The sequence below is a fragment of the Sarcophilus harrisii genome, chromosome 4 (genome assembly GCF_902635505.1).
Source record: "Sarcophilus harrisii chromosome 4, mSarHar1.11, whole genome shotgun sequence".
Lineage (NCBI taxonomy): Eukaryota > Metazoa > Chordata > Mammalia > Dasyuromorphia > Dasyuridae > Sarcophilus > Sarcophilus harrisii.
Window position 1 is genome coordinate 379600385 of NC_045429.1, and position 20431 is coordinate 379620815.

The window sequence follows — 20431 nt, forward strand, 5'->3', positions numbered from 1 at the left end:
AGTAGCTGAGTGATACTAGAAAGGGAGATCATAGGAGTTGAGAAAGCTGATGAACTGTGCAGTCAGGTGTTAGTTCTTAAATATGAATATTGAAGTCATCAAAGGTGACTGAAGTGGTTGGGTTGGAGAAAAAGCAAGATACTGAGCCAGGTGCCCAAATTAAAAGAGGATGAATTATTTATATTTTTGCTAATCAAAATAAAGGGATAAATATATAAGTACTTAAGTTAAAAATATCTCAAATATAGAATAGGGGAGATATGACCAGTGAAAAAGAAATTAATTAATATTGATTATTTTCTTTTTAGTTTGATTATAAGATTAAACTCCTTTCTCTAGGAAAACTAGAACTAACATAGATAGTCTCAAGTCTGATTTATGTATAGAGTTAGTGATTGCAAAGATTGAAAAGATTTTATCATTTACTAGCAGATCATTTAGAAGAATAAAATAATCATAAAATTATAAGGTTTTCCAAAAAGACTAATTTCCCTTTCTAAGATAAAGAGGCGTTGACCAAAAGCTAAATTCCCCTTTCAGGTACCTGGAGAAATGTAAGCTAGAAGTTAAGTTCCTTTTCTCATTCTTAATGGAAAGTTCCTTTTAGTGTGTTTGGAGCTAGAGTCTAAGTTGAAAAATGGAATTTTCTAAGGAAGATGGTGAGTAAAGGCTAACTGTTCCTTTCTAGTATACTTTTTGTTTAGAAAAGGCACCACTTATAAGGAAAGGACTTTTGGATGGGTTTAAGAAAGCCTAGGAGAAGTGAACTTGTCAAGTTACCCATTTTGTACAATTGAATTATGCTCAAAAAAAATTTATGTATTTTATTCCTCTTTTTTTTTTTTTGTTATTAAAAAACAGCTCTGTAAATCATTCCTTTGTCTCTGAGGAGTCAAGTGACTTAATTTGATATGTAAATGTTAGCTTTGAAAATTAAATCATGATGGCTTGGTAACTTTATCCTCAGTTTCCTTTTTATTTCAGATAATTTTAACACCAGGCAATTGTGAAGTCCGGGTTAGCTCCCTGTTGACCTCAGGATCAGCCAGAGTCAGGATCAGCAAAAGTCCTTGGTCTTTAGGGGGAGAAGTAAAAGAGATGGATGAAATTGCAACAAGCTCTCCACCTACCAACCTCCCCTTCTCCTCGTTCTTCTCTAAAGTGATTCTGGTTTGTCTTACTCCATCCCCTAATCCCTCCTAAAATTATCTGTATCCCTCCAAAAGATCGAGCCAGCATGGAATAGTGAGAAGGGCCATTTTTCAAGCATATGCTAATAGAGTATTGTCCAATAGGTAATTAGTCTTAAGTTGTCGGTTGTCTGATTCCAGTGTTCCTATTCAGAGTTTCAGCTCTTTACAAGCAATGATTTGGTGGGGGTGTAGAGATGTGTGTGTGTATGCACTGGGTAAAATAATCTGTGAGTCTTAGAGAATCACAAAATTTAAGACGAGATAATATTGAGATATGGTACAATGCTGAGACATGCAATGCTACATTAGATTACTCTAATAAAAGAATAGCATCTAGAATAAGGAAGATAATAATACTGCTGTCCTAGTATGGGTACATCTACATTAATATGTTTTTCAAGATTAAATACATCTTATAAAACAATAGAAGTGTGTGTAGAATGATTTTACACACACACACACACACACACACACACACACACACACACACTTGTGCCTAATCATCTCTAAGAGGGGAAGGAAGAAAAATGTTACATGCTAACTATTATATATTTAAAAGCAATAGCAAGTTGTAAATAATAGATTTTCAGTTTCATGAATAAACATCTTTCCCCATTCTACTATGCTATTTATTTTGTTTTATTTAGTTACTTAATTTTATTTATTTATAGATGATTGTATTTCATTATATATTATTTAGCTAAATGAAACTTAATAAAATATTGTTATTCTCAAGTTCAGAATAAAATAAATAAACATTTTTTAAAAAAGATTAACTATATTTCTGTTACTTCTACTCATTGCTCCTGTTTCTGATTTCTGGAGCCAAATAAGCAAGTCTAATTCTTCTTCTATATTATAGTCTTTCAAATACACGATGAAAGCTGGCATAGCTAAGTCTTTTTTATGTGATCAACCTTATTTCCCCTACCTCCCAATGCCCAGGAAATCCTTGTATGATGTATTCTCTTCCTTGGTCTACCTGATTCCGAGGCTGGCATTCTATCCACTGTCAGTTGGCTAAGTGCTCTTTGTCTCTTCCTCTCTCTGTCTATGACTCTGTCTCTGTCTCTCTCACAAACAAACAATTGTATCTCTAACTATATTCATACATTTTATTCTCGGTTTGAATATGAGCTCCTTGAGGGCAAAGAATATGTTTTTTTCCCTGTCTTTGTATCCTTAGGGCTTAGCTCAGTGCCTGGCACAAAGGAAGTGCTTAATAAATGCTTGTTGTTGACTGTCTGACTGATGGCCATAGATCAGGGTAAATATCAAGCAGAGAAAAGCTCTCTGACTAAATTGTACAAAGAATCTGTTAGACTGTTAGTGTTCAAGAGCTTTCTCACTTAATTGAAGTAGGTGATGGGAGGGTTAGGATTTATTGTGACCCACAGGGCTCTGGAAATAAACCTTTACTGAAGGTATCCTCAAGGTGAATCCTCGCCTTCCCTTTGAACACCTGATGTCAAGGTTTAGTTAGAAATCTCCAGGCATAAACACTTTCACAGGTACAGTTCCCCTCATTGAAAAAATTCTACTGCATTAATTAAACCAGCAAAGGATTAAGTGATTGGTGCCAGCTGAGGGGTGCTCATGGAGAGGAGCACATATTACCAGTTAATTCATCAGTAAACAGATTTTGTCCCATTAAGGATTTTAATTATTCTGTGCAGTGCATTATGACTCCATTACCTAATGACAGTGCTCTACAATTATGTACCCCCATGGGGAAGATGAGCTCAGCCATCCCAGCAAGGAGCAGATGAAGAAATATTCATGCTCATGTGATTAGCATTTGGAGATCCCACTGTTTGAGGGTATGGGGTGTGGGGAAGCTTGGCTATGAACAAACTCATTCTGACAATAATGGGTCCTATACTGGCAACTCCTATAGGGTGAGAGATTATAAGTAGGAATGATGCATTGGTACAAAAGACATCAGGTTGAACCCTATATGGATGCAAAGAAGCATATTTGGTCATGGTCCAATATCCAATCTAGAATCTAATGCTGACAGAAGATCTTTCCTAAATTTCACAATCCAATAGCATTTCTTGTCTAAGAGAATGAAAAAGGGAATAGACATGAAGCATAAGGTCCCCACTAGCTCAAAATAAAAAATTATTTGAAATATCTTAAACATAAGGAAATTAGGAGATAAAGGGTGGGTTATAGGAAAAAAATAGGGTTAAACTTTGGACATGTTGATTTTGATATGCCTATGTAATGTCAGGAGAGCTGTAGGCAATCACTTAATTGACAAGCAAATATTTATCATGTTTTCTATTCCAGGAATAGTGTAGGAAACAAATAAAAAAATACATATAAAGCAATACCTACTCTCAAAATAGCTTACATTATACTGGGTAAGACAAGTACATACATGAGTATATTGTGGGATAAACATTAAGAGAATAAATACAAAGTAGCAATAATAGCAAGGAAGAATATGGCAATACAACAAGAAAACTCGACAATATGCTAGTATTTAGAAGAAGGAAAGATCAATACAGGTTGTGAGCATCAGGGAAGGCTCCATAGAGAAGGTGACATTTAAATGGGACTTTGGAATGAGAAGTAGAATTGATCAATTAATCCAACTCTCTAGTATATTTGTTCATTGGAGACAAGGACATAAATATAGTAATGATGACTCAATTAATCAATCAATAAATATTTATTGAGTGCCTATTATATGCCAGGAGATGTTCACAGACTATCATTGTTTATTTCTAGGCCTATTATTCTCTAGGAGTAGTCATCCAGATTTGCAGCAGGGATACTCTGTGTGTTACCTGGAAGCTCCCCAGAGTTTAGGAACTTTAGAAAACAGCTGCTAAGGCAATAAAATGAGATTTGAAAAATGAGGGGAAATAGAGAAGCTAAATATAGAAGAGAAAAATCCATAGAAAACAATTTAAAAGGGACCAACAATTAAATTTAAAAAATTTAAAAATAATCTAAACTAGAGAATTAAGTGGTTTTCTATAAAAGAATTTAAATTGTTTCATTTGGGTTAGCTTTCACTAATGGCAGTGTTTATGAATTTATATCAGGGTGATTCTTTTCCCTGGGGGGCAGAATTAAACATCTTTTGCATATATTAAGAATTCTCACACCTTCTTGTGAGAAATGTAGGAATAGAATTAATATAATTTGACAGAGAAACTGAAACACATGGAAATAAATAATGATTTTGATTGTTTATATTTATAAATACATATATATCTATATCTCTGTGTGTATATATATTAGTGACTATCAGTAAAATATTCAAAAACTTAAAATAACAAAAAAGATCATATTTGAAGTAACAAAGTCTATTATTTATGTTTAATATAAAACATATATTAATTTTAATAATTTTTGAGCAGATTTCATTAGTGTGGAAAATACCCTCCTTAAGTCAATGCAAAGGGACAGCTCTGTAACTTATGAATGTTACATAATTGCTGTCTACAAGATATCTAGTAACTGAGTCACCGTCACATAGTCCATGCAAAAAGATCCTGATATTCCCTGCTCTTTCAGATTTTTAAAGCTAGTCCTCAATTCAATACTGTATCACACTGTTTCTATCTTTTTTAAAATAAGGTAAAACAACTACATTCTGTTTGTTTTCATGCATTTGTCTTCTAAGTATTTTTTCATTCTTCATTGCTGTGATTTTTTTTTTACACAGACTATGTAAATATGGCTTTTAGTTTGCTTTCTCAGCTAAACATCTGTAAATGCTTTGCTTTTCTTATCAGAAATCTCAGCCCTTCTAAAGAAATGTTCCTAAGAAAAAGAAAGTAACTGAATCAGGACTAGAATTTGTTATTATGGGGTCTTGTCTATAACCTCAAGGGATAAAATGTTCCCCCTAAGCGGGGAAGGGAGTACAACAAGCTCACTGTCATAGAATACACAGACCTAAGAATTTGTAAGTGTGTCCTTCGACTGTCTGACTTTGTGATACTCATGATATTCTCTGTCTTCATGTGGCTGGATATGAGGTCAGGAAGGTATTACTATTTAATGTCTTCTTCAAATTCTCCAAATCATCCACTTTCCATGCCAATGCTATTATAAAAAGGTGGGGAGGGAGAGGGAGAGGAGCAGCTAGGTGGTACAATGGATAGAACATTGATCCTGGAATCAGGAGCACCTGAGTTCAAATGTGACCTCAGACTTACTAGCCTTTTCTCAATGAGGGGTCTGCACCTGTGAAAAAGCATCTGTGCCCCAAGATTTCTGATTTAGCCTTGACATCAGGTGTTAAAAGAGAAGTATTTCCTTCCTCCCTTATCCTTGCCAACAACAACCCAACAGTTAGAAACTTACAAATTTTCTAAGTTTCTGTCTGCTAATTCACTATGAGGTGGAAAGGAATCCATAATACCCTACATCTAGAATGCATCTAGTCCAACTGCCTCCTTTTGCAGGATAGGAAACAGAGCTTAAGTGATATGAACAGAATCACACAAGTTACTGAGTCAGAGGAACAATCTGAATCTAAATCCTCTGACTCATGAAATTCATTCTTTCTATTGCCGCATATAATCAAGCTCTTCAAGAACAAAGAACAAACAAAAATACCCAATAAATCTTGGGCATTTGTAAAAATGAATAGGGTAGACAAGATAACTTCCAATATAACTTCTAGTTCTAATAGCAATGACTCTATAAGAAGAAACTAGAATCTCCGGTTTATGTAGCCCCTTCTCCAGTATCCCAAAGATATGCTAATTTTAGACAAACAAATGCTTTAAGGATGGGATAATTCTAATTTAAAAAATCAGAATATGCTTCAGCATGTCCTACAATACCATTGAAATAAGAAGAGCACCCAGAACTCTGAATTGAGGTGCCAACTGGATGTAATGACCTTAATTTCTTTTTATTTAAGACACATTAACTTATCTCTGTACTATTCCTCCAGTTTTAGGTGAACTATTTCTTCAGTAATTCCTGGAGAGCTGAATGTTTCTTTTCCTTTTTATCAATTAGCATAGGATCCAAATGTTCCCTAGGAAACCATCCATATTGACGTTAGAGCATTCTTGTATTACCTTTCCTCTAAGAGAATGTACCCTGCCATAAAACCATGCTGTTGCCATGCTGCTCCCTATAAAACCTGTATTTAAGCATGGAAACTAATAAAACAGCCAAGTCCTTGGATGAAGGCAGATGAATTGCACAATGTGAGTTTGCATTTTGCTCCTGTTTTTGTTAATTTACAGAAGCATAAGCTAACATTGCATTGCACCACCACCATCCATTTAGAAAAGGCAAAATAGAATGTGAAAAATTTGTCAATAATATGCTGCAGGCATAGTGTACATTATGATCTTTCAGGATCCCAAGGATCTAAATTAAGAACAAACAATGAAATTCATAGTTTCCTATCCTTATCAGAATTCTTTCCCCTGATTTACTTATACTCCCGACTTCATAAAAAACCTCTTGCTCATTAAAAATGATTATAGGAGACCCAAAGTACTTAAGTTATTTAAAGAAATCTGTCCCAACTGTGCTTCTCTCCTATAAGGCAGGATGAAAGGCATTTAATTCTAAAGCCTAGTTTTTTGGTAAAATTGATCCCTGATATAGTAAAGAAGCTTAATAAAATATTTATTCACTATATGATGAAGTCATCAAAATTGAACACCAAAAAGTTGTTAGAACAGGGATTCTTAAACTATTTTGTATAATGGACTCTTTTAGCAGTTTGCTGAAGTCTTTGGGTGCTTTATCAGAACAATGACTTTAAATGCATAAAATAAAATACATAGGATCACAAAGGAAACCATGTATGTTGAAATACAGTTTTCAATTTTTTTTTTATTTAATAGCCTTTTATTTACAGGATATATACATGGGTAACTTTACAGCATTAACAATTGCCAAACCTCTTGTTCCAATTTTTCACCTTTTACCCCCCCACCCCCTCCCCTAGATGGCAGGATGACCAGTAGATGTTAAATATATTAAAATATAAATTAGATACACAATAAGTATACATGACCAAAACGTTATTTTGCTGTACAAAAAGAATCAGACTCTGAAATATTCAATTTTTTAAAAATCAAATTAAAAACCAAGGTTAATGACTTCTGTGTTAGAGATCAAAGATTCCCTGTCACCTCTAGAAGAGCTACTACTAGTCTATACAGCTCCATTCCTTTGTCTTTCAAAGGTCTTCAATTATCTCCTTATTGCTGATGACAATCTTAATTAGTTTTCTTCTTGATCACTCTGGTACATTTGACATTGACTAATTCTTTCTCACTGGTACCGTCTCCTATGTTCCTAATCATTCTCAGTTTCAGTTGCTGTTCTTCCTCCCCTTGCTGCTATTTGTGCCTTCTTCCCCACCATAACATTCCCTACCCTGCTCAATGCATGGAATATTGTAGACACTATATAAATGCTTATTTACTTCCCTTTCTGCTCTCCCAATCTATATGACAGTCCATTTTCAGCTCATTTCTTTCTCTACACTCTCCCCTTTGATGTTCTCATCTACTCTCATAGCTTTAATGATCCTTTCATACAGATGGGTCTCCAAACTCTGTAAAATGATTAGAGGGCCTCTGGGGCTCCCTCCAGATGTAGAAGCAAGCTTCTGGTCCTATGATCCTGAACTCTTTTCCCAGTGCTAACCTCACTTGAATTCCAGTTCTTCATTTTGGATTGTCTATTAAAATTAAAATCAACAAAATCAATTTAATTTAACATTTACTAAGTACCTACTGTGCATCAAAAAATTACCATCTGGATTTTCCAGAACAACTCAACTTTAACATGATCAAAACTAATTCATGACCTTGGCTAAAAAAACACGTCTCCTAAATTTAGTCTCTGTTGATATCACCAAAGCTTCTTAAACTTTTTCCACTCACAACCCCTTCACTGGAGAATTTTTTACTCAACTCCATCTCAAATCTAAGCCTAAGTGTTTCTGGCAGCATTTGTGCACACACAGTGCAAAGTATGCATGTTGTGCATTCAGAACCAAGGCTGCAGTGAAGTTGCATGATATACTACAGGTAAACACTGCTGGAAACACCTCAGATTCATTACACATTTGATTTTGAATGAATTTTTGTTGTTGCATTCAGAATCTTTTTACTCTTGCCAAATTTTTAATGATCCCCATATTCAGTTACATGACCCTTTATGGAGTCATGACCCACAGTTTCAGAACCATTCTCCCAGTTACTCAAAATATTGTTTATTTATTTCTTGCAGAATCATCTTGTTTTCTGCCCTTAACCATCCTAACTTCAACAATGTATATTAGGATTTTTGAGTCTTTGTCTGTGATATTAATATTTGTGAAATCCTACTCAGCAGTAATGATGCAGTGGATAAAGAAAGATGCAGCATCAGAATGAGGACCACCTGGACACTGAAAGAAATTGGCTTTGAGATGATGGTCAATTTACTTAATCTCTTACTTCATACTGTTAAAGTAAGTATAAATTGTAAAGCAATTACCACTTTGATTTAATTAAAGGAGTTTTCCTCATTTAGAGTTCCCCACATTAATGAAGTAATAGGTCCAGACTTATCTTTCAATACCCATTGTCAAATGCCACCTTCTACATAAAGTCTTTCTTCATTTGCTTAGTTGGTAATTAGCTTTTCTTTCTCCAAATTTGTATGTCTTCTGCTATAAATTGTGCATTCTTTTGAAATTTAATTATTAAATGAGCAAATAATATTTTATAGTTCTGTGTATTTGCATGTATGTTGAATTCCTTCTATGCTCCATGACAGCAAGTATCATAGCTTAATTCTCTTTCTTCTCCAGGTATTTGTATATGTTTTATTGTTTTTGAGTTGTTTTTTTCTTTGTGACCCCATCAGGAGTTTTCTTGACAAAGATATTGAAGTAGTTTGCCATTTCTTCTCCAGCTCATTTGATTGGTGGGGAAACTACAGAAAACAGAATTGTGTGATTTGCTCAGGGTCACACTGCTATTGTCTCAGGATATATTTGAATTTAGATCCTCCTGCTTCCAGGTCCAGCCCTTTATTCACTGTACTACTTAGCTGCCTATTTGTACCCAGGTAGTGATGAATTAGCTACTAAATGAATGAACAAATAAAAGAACTATCTAAAAGACTTATGAACAGGATTGGCTTTAAGCAAGCCTGGCAGATAATGACTTTAGATGACAACTTTAAAGGTAAATCTGGGTCTTCTTAAAGCTTCTAAGTTTTCTTTGGTTTATACCGATACATAAATTAAAAATTCCTAATTTCCTAAAAAAGAATAATTTGTGTACACTCATGATTTTTATTCTTTATCTGGTAAAAAACAAAACAAAACATACTAGTCTAAATCAATGGAATATACAAGAGAGACATGCAGTATATTATTCCAGTTTTATTGATGTTTCAAAAGAATAAACATTTTTTAAAAAAATAGAATAAAATTACTAAGAAGCATACATTTTTTCCTGTAAATTTTCCAGGAAGGCACTGATAGAATAGAATATATTCAATGGAAGGTGACCTGAATGATGAAGACAGGAAACTAAGGAGTGATATTTAATTTGGAAAAACATTAGCAGAGACCATGATAATATTTTTCAATATTTGAAAAAAAAGAATTATTTTGAAGAGGATATAGACTTATTTTGTATTTCTACAATACCCAGAAGTGGGATAAATATGTAAAAGTAGCATGGTAACAGATTTTGGCTCAATATAGGAAAGAATTTCCTAAAAAAGCAAAGCTGTTCAACAACAAGAGGTGGCATAAAAACAAGTGTTTCCTCAGTTTCTAGATTTAAAACAGTAGCTTGATTATGTTTCACAAATGTAAAGGGAATTCCTGTGGTAAGTGAAAGAAGAAACAGCCTATCATTCTTATTTTCCACAAAATCTAAAGTGAAGAAAACTTTTTATAATATCCATAATAAAGAATAAGAAAAAGGAATGTAATTAAGTATAATTAAGATATAATATGTGGAGACCAGCCATTATTAGTGTCCAATCCTCAGAGAGGTTCTGCCTGCTGTCACCTACATGAGGAATTGGGTGAACTTGCATTTGGAAATATAATGAAGTGAAATGGAGAAGTTCTGCGCCTAATTCAGAATCGATGTGGGTATTCTGTGAATGTTTTTCCTGTTGGCTTGCTGCATTTTAAATAAATTTTTTAATTGATTACTTAACTGAAATTCATAATGCTTACAAAAGACTCTAATGGAGGAATTCAGTCTCTTTGCTAGTAATGATTAACATAAGAATTGCTGCATTTCTCAACTGAATCAATCAGTTGTAGGTTTTAGACTAAGTATGAACAAGTCCTTACTCAATTTAGATGACCTTGAAAATGACTGGATAAGCTGGAGTGACTTTTCATAGCAAGTGTGTTCAAGTTGGTTGAAGAAATTTGATGTATAAAACAACAGATCCATTCCAGATTTAGAGATATAGAAGCTAGTGGTGGAAGTTTCCAGCTAAATCTCTGAGAAGGAATTGCTTTGGAGGGAGAAGAGCCCTGATCTCAGAATCAGAATCTGTTTTTCCCCTCTCTATCCCTTTGCCCAGAGAAGGGCCCTGTGAACTTTGGAAGGTCAGAGAATTTACATTTTTCAAAAGTGTCCCACCAGCACCTCTGGAACAGCTGACATCAGCGTCTAAATCAGGAGTTGAGGATAGACTGTATATATAGATTCAAAGATCTATAAGGAGCCCAATAGAGAAGTTATACTATATGTAAAGAAAGCATTCTAAGTTAAACAACAAAAAGTAGAAAAGGATTTTCAACAACCAAGAAATGACAATCTTTTCCTCTGGATCCTGTATATACTTGTGGGAGAATGTGTCATAGATCTTTGAAGGGATATTTTGTTAACAACTATTCTTAACTATAGCACCTAATATCTTTTCTAATATCTCAATCTAGTTGATGATACTACTATTATAACTACTAATAATCAATGAGGAAGCATTATAATGGTAGCCCAGGAGATACAGTATTACAAAAACGACTCCCAAACCACTCAGGACTATCCCTAAAAGCTTGACAGGGAAGTACCACTAGCTTCTGATGCTTCAATCTGCCTTGAACTGTGGAGGTTTGAATAACATATACAGAGCATATACTAGAGAGATAATGATAAAAATTGTATAATAAATAAAAAGTCAAGTCCTGAGAGTTTGTCAGTTGTTCATTACTCAGATTATTTTGCCACTGATGGGGTGTATTTAGAGTGAGCTTAAATATGGGTTGGGACAGATGGCCCCTGAGGTAGTGAGGATAGTCAATATAAATGCAAGTAAATGATGTAGTTAGAGCCTCAGTATGTCTTACTTTCCTACAAGGCCTTCTCAGGAAATTGGAGCTTTTTTCCTTCCCTTCCTACAAAGTCTGCTAAATAAGCTAGCCCTTTCCTTCTGAAGTAAGACCATTAACCCACCAATAGATATTTTCTCTTCAAGACTTTGCTCCTTCCTCTATCATCAAGATCACATGATCTCCCTGTTAATACAACTACATTTACAGATACCAACAAATACTGATTAATCACAGAAACCAAAATCTTAGATGATTTAATTAGATATGATTTGTAATCAAATATGTTATTGGTAATCATGTTTTACTATCAATTACTGATTTACTTCACACAAATACATCTTTTTGGTGTAATGGATGTAGCATTTTTTAAATTATGTCATACATTTCTGGTAAGAATGTAAGGTGGATATAAGTGTTTTCCTCAAAGATTTTCTATTACTTTATTAACTATATGCATCACATGCCACTTCCTTTTATTATATATATGGGGAAAGACCCAACTCCATTTAATACATAAAAAAGCAATTGTACAAGATTATGTGCTGATCAATTGTGATGGAGTTGGCTCTTCTCAACAAGGAGGTGATTCAAGGCAATTTCAATAGATTTGGGAGGGAAAGTGCCATCTGCATCCAGAAAGAATCATGGGAGATCAAATATGGATGAAAGCATAGTATTTTCACCTTTTTTTTTTCCTTCTCATTTTTTCCTTTTTGGTCTGATTTTTCTTGCACAACATGACAAATATGGAAATATGTTTAAATGAATTGCATATATTTAACCTATATCAGATTGCTTTTGTCTTCAGAAGGAAGGGAGAAAAATTTGGAACACAGAATCTTGCAAAATCAAGACCTTTCATTTGGAAGAGAAGTAGAATGATTCTTCTGAACCCCACAGAATAGAACTAAGACCTACCCAATTATGGGCTTGATCCATGGAAAAATATTCCTAACAATTGAGATCTTTCCAAAAAGGAGCAAGATGCATTAGCTGATTGTGTATTCCATCCTCACTGGCAGTATTCATAGAAAGGCTAGCTACCACTTCTTGAGTACACATGATTCTTATTCAGGTATGAGGTAGATCAGATGGCCTCTACTTTCAAATCTGAAATTCTGAAACCATCTTAAAAAATAGCCACTAGGTGGAGCAGAAGATGTAGGCCATAGTAGTAGTAGGCTGATAAGTTTTCTGACAAAATGAGGTATGAATTGTCCATTCTGTTTTTAGCAGCCCACAATGTATCCACTGGTTATTTTATTTGCAGTTGCATTATAATAAATAGATGTGTTACGTTGTACTCTGTTATTTCTATTTTCCATTTAGAATTTTTCAGGTTCTGCTGATTCAGAAGCAAATAACATCTGTTGTTTTTTTTTTCCTCCAAAGTAAAAATGTTATTTCTTAAAAAAAAAAAAAAAAAGAAAAGAAAAAGGTAATGTGTTTATGTAGCAATGGCTGTGAACTTCAGTCATTTTTTATTGTTATCACATATATTTATGAATAACTGTGGTTGATCCTGAAATATCTTGAAGATATTTAAATTAGGGTATGCAATTTTTTTTTTTGCAGTTTTCAAAAGCAATGGAGTCATTCAGTGATCAAATCCAATATTTTTAGGATGGAGTAGATAATTACTCTTGTCAAAATGGAATGTTCTGATTTGCCAGGATGGTAGTGTACTCCTCCCCAAACCATCTTATATTCAGTTTGTATATATTTTGTATATACATACAGATGTATATGGAGGATCCTTCCTTCCTTCCTTCCTTCCTTCCTTCCTTCCTTCCTTCCTTCCTTCCTTCCTTCCTTCCTTCCTTCCTTCCTTCCTTCCTTCCTTCCTCCCTTCCTTCCTTCCTTCCTTCCTTCCTCCCTTCCTTCTTTTCTTCCTCCCTTCCTCCTTTATTCTCAGTGCTGGCACAGTGTCTTTGGCTTTGGGAACTTTTAATAAAGTCTGTTGACAGACCAACATGTTGACTAAGTTAGTACAAAGGTACCCTAAGTAAAAGTATAAGCTTAAATATGAGTGCAACAATTGTACCAACTTGCCAGTTTGTGACTAGAATGATTTAACAGTACCATGTTACATGACTGGCAAATTATTATAATGTTCATGTTTATCACAGACTGGGAAAGTTTACAATGATCTGGGCTCAAATATATCATTAGTGTTCATCAATTCTTTTGAGGTTGGGAAGGGGGCCCCAAAAGTTTGGGGTCACAGACCAGGGTGTCTAGGTATCTCAAAAGAATTTGCAGGCTTGAACCTATTTCCTAAGGAAGGGGAAAAGTTTTATCATAATTGTAATGCTAAATGAATCATATCAGGCTAAATTCCAGAAGAGATTAAAAAAGTGCTAAAAGATAGGAGACACTTTTATCCAGCTTTCTATGGCCCTGGGGTAGGATTGGTCTTCTCTGGAATTTGGTTCAACAGATTATCACTATTGTCTCAGGAGTTTAGGATTATCCTGAGGCCAGAAGCTATCTGACTAAAGAGTGCTCTATTCAGAATTAGACAGTTTAGAATGGATGTGGGAATTTCCTGAGACAGACTCCAAAATGAGATTTAGGATTACTGATTTATTGTTAGAACAGTAGCCCCGCTAAAGGTCAGGGAACCTCAAAATCATTGCTGTCTTCCCTAGAAGCTATATTACATTAATTCCACTTCAGACTTGTGGCCCTCACTAATTTTCAGGGCTATATAAAGAATATAGCTTGCCTAAATTCAAGGTAACATCATGCTTCAAATCTGGGATCTCCTTTGCTCTGTTGATGAGATCCTGTCAGTGTGAAAAAAAGTGATAATATTTTAATACAGTTTTGATCTTGTTTTTAATTTGTTGTCAAATATTTCTTTGATGTTAAAATGCTACCAAAAAGGCAAAAGTAATTAATCCGGATTTTGGATAGAATAGTTAACTTGGAATTGAGATATTTTATAAATGGATACACCCTGCTTCCAAGAAAGGTGAATAGATAAGCTTTTGTCACTACTGGAAAAACATTGATTTTTTTTTTTTTTTTTTTGGTAATATTCCTATATTTATTTAGGGAGTATATTTAGAGATATGATAGGTCATGGTCCATCTTCTATTTCATAATTAATGCCATACTTTTTCCATTCTGCCTTTTAACAAAATGTGAATTATATATTACTATTAAGAAATTTTGGCTTTTGATCCAAACTCAAACTCTACCTCTTCTTGGTGAGGTATTACCAGTTAGTGTTGAGGTGTAGACCAAATGTTGAGGTCTGGATTTGGGGTACCTAAATGAAATTAGGGTTTAGTTAAGGTCTAGTGGCAGGTTTGGGGTACAGGAAGTCAAACAGAGCTCCCCTGCAACCCCCTTGGATTCGGCGCAAGGATACGGCGGCAAATGAGGTCTAGTAGCAGCGTGGAATTCCCAATAAAAGCATTTATTGGCCCGGAGAGCTAGATTGATAAAAGAGGTTTATTACTGAGTTTAGAAGTAGGAGATAGGTGAAGGTAGAGACAAGGAGGGCACTGGACAGAGGGTCCAGTGGACAGAAGGTCCTCACATGGCTACCATGTTTGGAATCTCTTCAAAGAGGGGTTCTCAGCATGGGCCTTTTAAGTCGGAGACTTAGCTCAAGGGGCTTTGGGGTGTAGCCCCAAAGTTGGCTCAGATAAGGGTGGGGCTGGGACAGGTCCGGATCTTCTATTGGAATTCAAAGGGACCAGGATTTGTGAGTCAAAGGGTAATTTACATTAATTAGGGGGGGTTGGGAATCAAAGATTGGAATCTTTCTCATATCATTAGTTCTGAAGTTTTCACTTGGTACAAAGTACTTATATTAAGTGCTAGGAGATAACAGAATAAAAATTTAAATAATCCTTGACTTTGGAGGATTTTCATTCCAGTGGAAGAAAAGGAAATACAAGATAATCAGAGAGAGACATATGTAAACATAATAATGTAAATCTACCATGGAATAAAGTTAGATTGGAAACAGAATCACAAAATTGATTAGAAAAGACAACTTAAAGTGAAACATGGAAAATCATCACAAGTTAAAACAGGTGCACAGTTGCCAAATGAAGCTCACCTGGCATGCTGATGGATGACTGTGATTGAGGTCCCAATGAGAAGACACTATGTCAACAGACTTTTTGGCCATGTTGAGCAAATTCATCCAACCTTGGAAAAGTGACAAATGGAATGGTGCTGTTTCTGAATAATTAAGGCCTTCAGGAATGTTCTCCACCAGAGCAATTCTTAGAAAAAAAATTTGAAGATAGAACATTTAAAAAACTAATTAAATATGAAGTGACAAATCTTTATATATACATGCAGATATATACATATATACATATGCACATATGCAGATATTCATCAGACCTAGAGCTTCTTGAGAATCAGTACTGTTTTTTTCCATTTTATATCTCCATTGTTTAGCATAGTACTTGGCATATAGAAGCTAGTTAATAAATGCTTGTTGGCTAAATGATAAAATGAGAAGTCTTACTTATAGTCTCCCAATTTATATTTTCTTCTAAAATTTAAACTACCTTTCCTCAGACACTTTTTCTTTCTTCTGTTGCTCAGCAATTCCCCAATGAGTTTTCCATAATTTGCAGTCCTATTTCAAAGAATCATAAGGTAAACTCATTGGAGTGAATTCTTTAACTTTTTTTTTCTTTTGTCTAGCTTTTTATTAATTTTTAGAATTTGTTTTAGAAAATTGGTGGCTTCCCTGATACATAGACAACTAATTCAGGAATGAGTCCCATATCAGCAACAAGACATTTCTCTAGCTTGTTATTCTCTCTATATCAATATATATAGGCACTTTCTAGGAGTTAATTTTAAATGGTACATTGGAAGTATTTATCATGATTATTATATTATGACATAACAAAATAACATAAACAATATTTCTTGTTGTCTTTTGATGTAAGGCCTAACTAATAATGTGAACCAAATTTTAAGTAATTGTAATTTTATTTTGTTTTCTGACTTCATATACATATACATTTACAGAGAGAGAGAGAGAGAGAGAGAGAGAGAGAGAGAGAGAGTGAATGAATATGAGAATAAAAGTTAGTATGGCTCATTTCCTCTAGTACAATATACACTTATTGGCCAGAAGATAAAAGCTCATATTTAGCTTTAGTGTCCAATAACAAATCCCAAAGTTACTCTTTCCTATACAAAAAATAACACTAATTAACTTTCATTTACTTATATGTTAAAATTTACAAAGTGATTTTTCACGATAACCTTGTGAGGCAGATAGTGCAAATATTTCTATATCCAAATTACAGAGGGGAAAATCAAAACTCATTATGGTTAAATGGTTTTCTTTCAGTTACAAAGCTAATGGGGGCATCTTCTGATTATAATTCCAATATTCTTTCCACTATGCTATAGTTCTGAACAGGCTTGGGTGGCCCAATAGAATATCAGGAATAGAGTCAGGAAAACTCATTTTCTTGAGTGTCCTCAGACACTTGTTAGATGTGTAATCTTAATTAAATTACTTAACCCAATTAAGCCTCAGTTCTCTTTTCTGTAAAAATGAACTGGAGAAAGAAATGGCAAACCACTCCAATATCTTTGCCAAGAAAACTCCAAATGGACTCAGGAAGATCAGACATGATTCTAAACACCTCCTTTAGGTATTTATATACTGTTCTCCTACATCAATTTAATGAATAGGAAAAAATATCTTTATAAGTTAATAGGTACTTAACTCTTCAAGAGATGCATAACTCAAGCGGTGATGTTTAAAATTAACAGAAAGAAGAAAGTTAACCTTAAGAAAGTCCTACTGAATGTCTGAGATGGGACAAGTATGTAATGACTTCTTTAATGTCAATGATAATCAAATCATTGAAAAGTATGGCAAACTGTGATGACCACTTTTAGCACCCAGAGTATATTAAAATCAGCCAGAGTCAGAATAAGGGAAAATCCTTGATCTTTATTCTTTGCAGAGGTGAAGTGAGAGCAGTCAGAACAGGAATCCGGCCAGCAGTGCTCTGCCTCTCTCACTCCACCCCCAAAATCGTCTCCACATCATCTCCTAATACATCAAGCTTGCACAGAGAGGGGGTGGGGCAATTCTTTCTCCAAGCATATATTAATAGAGTATTGTCCAATTGCTATTTAGCCTCACGGGCTTGGGACCTCAGTGAAACGACTCAAGAGCTTCAGCCCATTACAGCAAACAATATTCCATTTGGAGTAATATTTAGACAAAAAAAATTTTAAACCTAACTGAAGTCAACTATCAATTTTTCATGTTTGTGAGGGAAAGTCCAGGTAAAAATACCCACAGATAATACAATATCTATTTCTACCCTTAAATTTTAACCTTCTTTATTTTACAAAGCAATCATTCATTCAACAAGCATTTATTAAGCATCCTTATATATAAGGAACTATGCTAGTTATTGCTGACACAAAGCCAAGAACAAAAGCTCCTGCTCTTGAGGCATTTATTTATTTAATTTATAATGATAATTCTTCTTTCTACTTTCCATAATAGCTATACAGTTATACTGAGGTTATTAACACCATTATTAATTCCACCACCCCCCCCCCCAATTATATTACTGAAGAACTAGGGATAAAAGATATAAAATTATTTACTTAAGTTTACACAATTAGTAAGTATCAGATCAGAGTTTTGAAATTTTTTTTTCAAATTTTCCTGAATAAAACTCAAGCTCTCTTTACTCAACTATGGTGCTTCTTAAATGGTGCTTAGAGTATTTAACATGAGAGACAGAGAAGGAAGGAGGGTTAGTTTTAGAAGTAGAAAAACGAAATTTTATGTTTACTTATTTTCTTGACAAGTGTCAAAATGACCAAGAAGCATGCTAAAAGAGTAAGGGATTGAGATAATTTATTGGATCTGTGATATCACCAATGTATATCCCCTCCTATGATGTAGACCCCAATCCATTCATTCCTGTCTGTCCTTCATGGTTCTTGTTCAGGTGTCTCTGTTAATTTAGCAGAGAGAATTAATCCACTGATGTGCTGTGTGTTGTGTATTACACACACACATAATTGAAGGAAATGCTAGTAGGTGTGTGAAATTGAAAATGCAATTTTTGCCCATCCAACCAAACAGATATGTCCAAAATATGGCCACAGCCCTTTTAAGGGACTTAAGGTTAAGAACCTCTACTGTAGATCTTTTAGACTTTTGTTTCATTTAGGCCCTCATCTTTCATGGCAAAACATGAATAAAAAGGGTTATTTAAGCCAAAAACTAATTAATCCTTTTCCTGGGAAATTAAGAGTTGCCTCATTCAAATTGTCTCCATAATAATGCAAAGTTTACATTTTAGAATAATACATGGAAATTCTAAAGGGGTTGTCCAGAAATGCTTTTGTTATTAGGAATATCAATTTCTCCAGGAATGAAATATTCCTGTCTTTTCTCCAAACTTTATTCAATTACAGTTTCACAGAGTCTCAATTATGAGGCCTTCTTAACCAGTAATATCAGCTGACCTTTAAAGGTAACATTCTCAAATAGCACATTCTTTTGCTTAGCTTAGAGACTGCATAACAATAAATGGAAGTCACCATATGGAAGTGAAACTTCAAGTGGTTTTCACAGGAGGGCATTAATGGATCCCTCTGTCCCCACAGCCATATCCATAATGGAAAACTACTACTAGATAATAGAGTGATAAGCTTCCAAGTAACAAGAGTCATTTTTACTCTTATTAACATAACTGAAAATCAATAAGAAAGAAATAAGAGGAATTCATTTCTCTATCTTGCCTTCAGACAGGCCATTTGGCCTCTGAATTTCTTTGTTTCTTCACCTGTAAAATGGGATTACTTTTCACCCAGGGGGTGAATTAATGTACCAAAGATACTGTGAGAATTTTAGATGAGAGATGAAGGATTATTTCTTTTTTTATAGATGGTTCCATATTGTCCCATTTTCACCCAATCTCCTCTCTCTTCTATTAGACATAATAACAGCCAAAGATTCTTATTTTGAGGTGATTATTTCAGCAAGTAAAAAATATCACCTAGTGTATCCTCTTCTATTTGACCCCTCCTCAAAAGGATTTGATGAGAAAATCAAATTATATCTGTTTTTCCAAGCTTTTTGATAAAATATTCACATCAGAAATAAAAATTGATTACAAAAACATCAATAATACAAGGCACCAGTATTATGAAAAGTCAGATCTATAGCTCATATTTCTAGCCTATTGATATGAACAAACTCAGAGATAACATGGCATAGCCTTATTGATATTAAAGACCAAAGAACATCTTCAATCTGATTATTGCTCTGTGTGAACCTAGGAAAGTTCTACCCAAAGATAATCAAAAACAATTAAAACTCACTAGAATTTTTAAGTTTATAGAGTGTTTTCCTCAGGACAATATTTTGTGATCATTGTATCATAAATTAAAGAATCTCAGATTTGTCAGGGACCTGAGAAGTCATCCAGTTCAATCTTTAGCTAAGGAGGAATCCCCTTGGCAATACCTTGACAAGACAAGTCTTCTTAATTACCTGGTAGGATCACAGAATTCAAGTTGGAAGAGAATTTAGAAGTCATCTACTACTACACCTCATTTTTCCAGTAATGAAACAAAATAAAGGTGACGATCAGAACCAATGTCTCCTGACTCCAAATTTAGTTCTCTTTGCACCAATCCCATGAGATGGGGAATTGTTTCTCTAAACTTCAGCTTCCTCATCGGTAAAACTGGCATGATAAAAAGTAGCACTAACCACCTTAGGGTTATTGTTAAGATTATATAAGATAATGTATGATAAGGGCTTTGCAAATTCTATTACACCAAGCAAATGTCAGTAATTACTATTATTATTATAACCAATTATTCTTGGAGGCAAGATTTGGATTCAGGACCCACCTTTGACACACTGAGATTGTGATTCTATAAAAGTTAC

General features: G+C 34.3%; 1 protein-coding gene across 3 annotated transcripts in view; it reads right to left on the reverse strand.

Annotated features, from left to right (window-relative positions):
- PLD5 (phospholipase D family member 5) overlaps positions 1-20431 on the reverse strand; it is a 438986-nt gene that overhangs the window by 160816 nt on the left and 257739 nt on the right. For all 3 annotated transcript variants that reach the window (XM_012547936.3, XM_031966970.1, XM_031966971.1), the window contains one exon: positions 15578-15746. In XM_012547936.3, coding sequence (XP_012403390.2) covers positions 15578-15746 — 169 coding nt within the window. The remainder of the gene's footprint in view (positions 1-15577; positions 15747-20431) is intronic.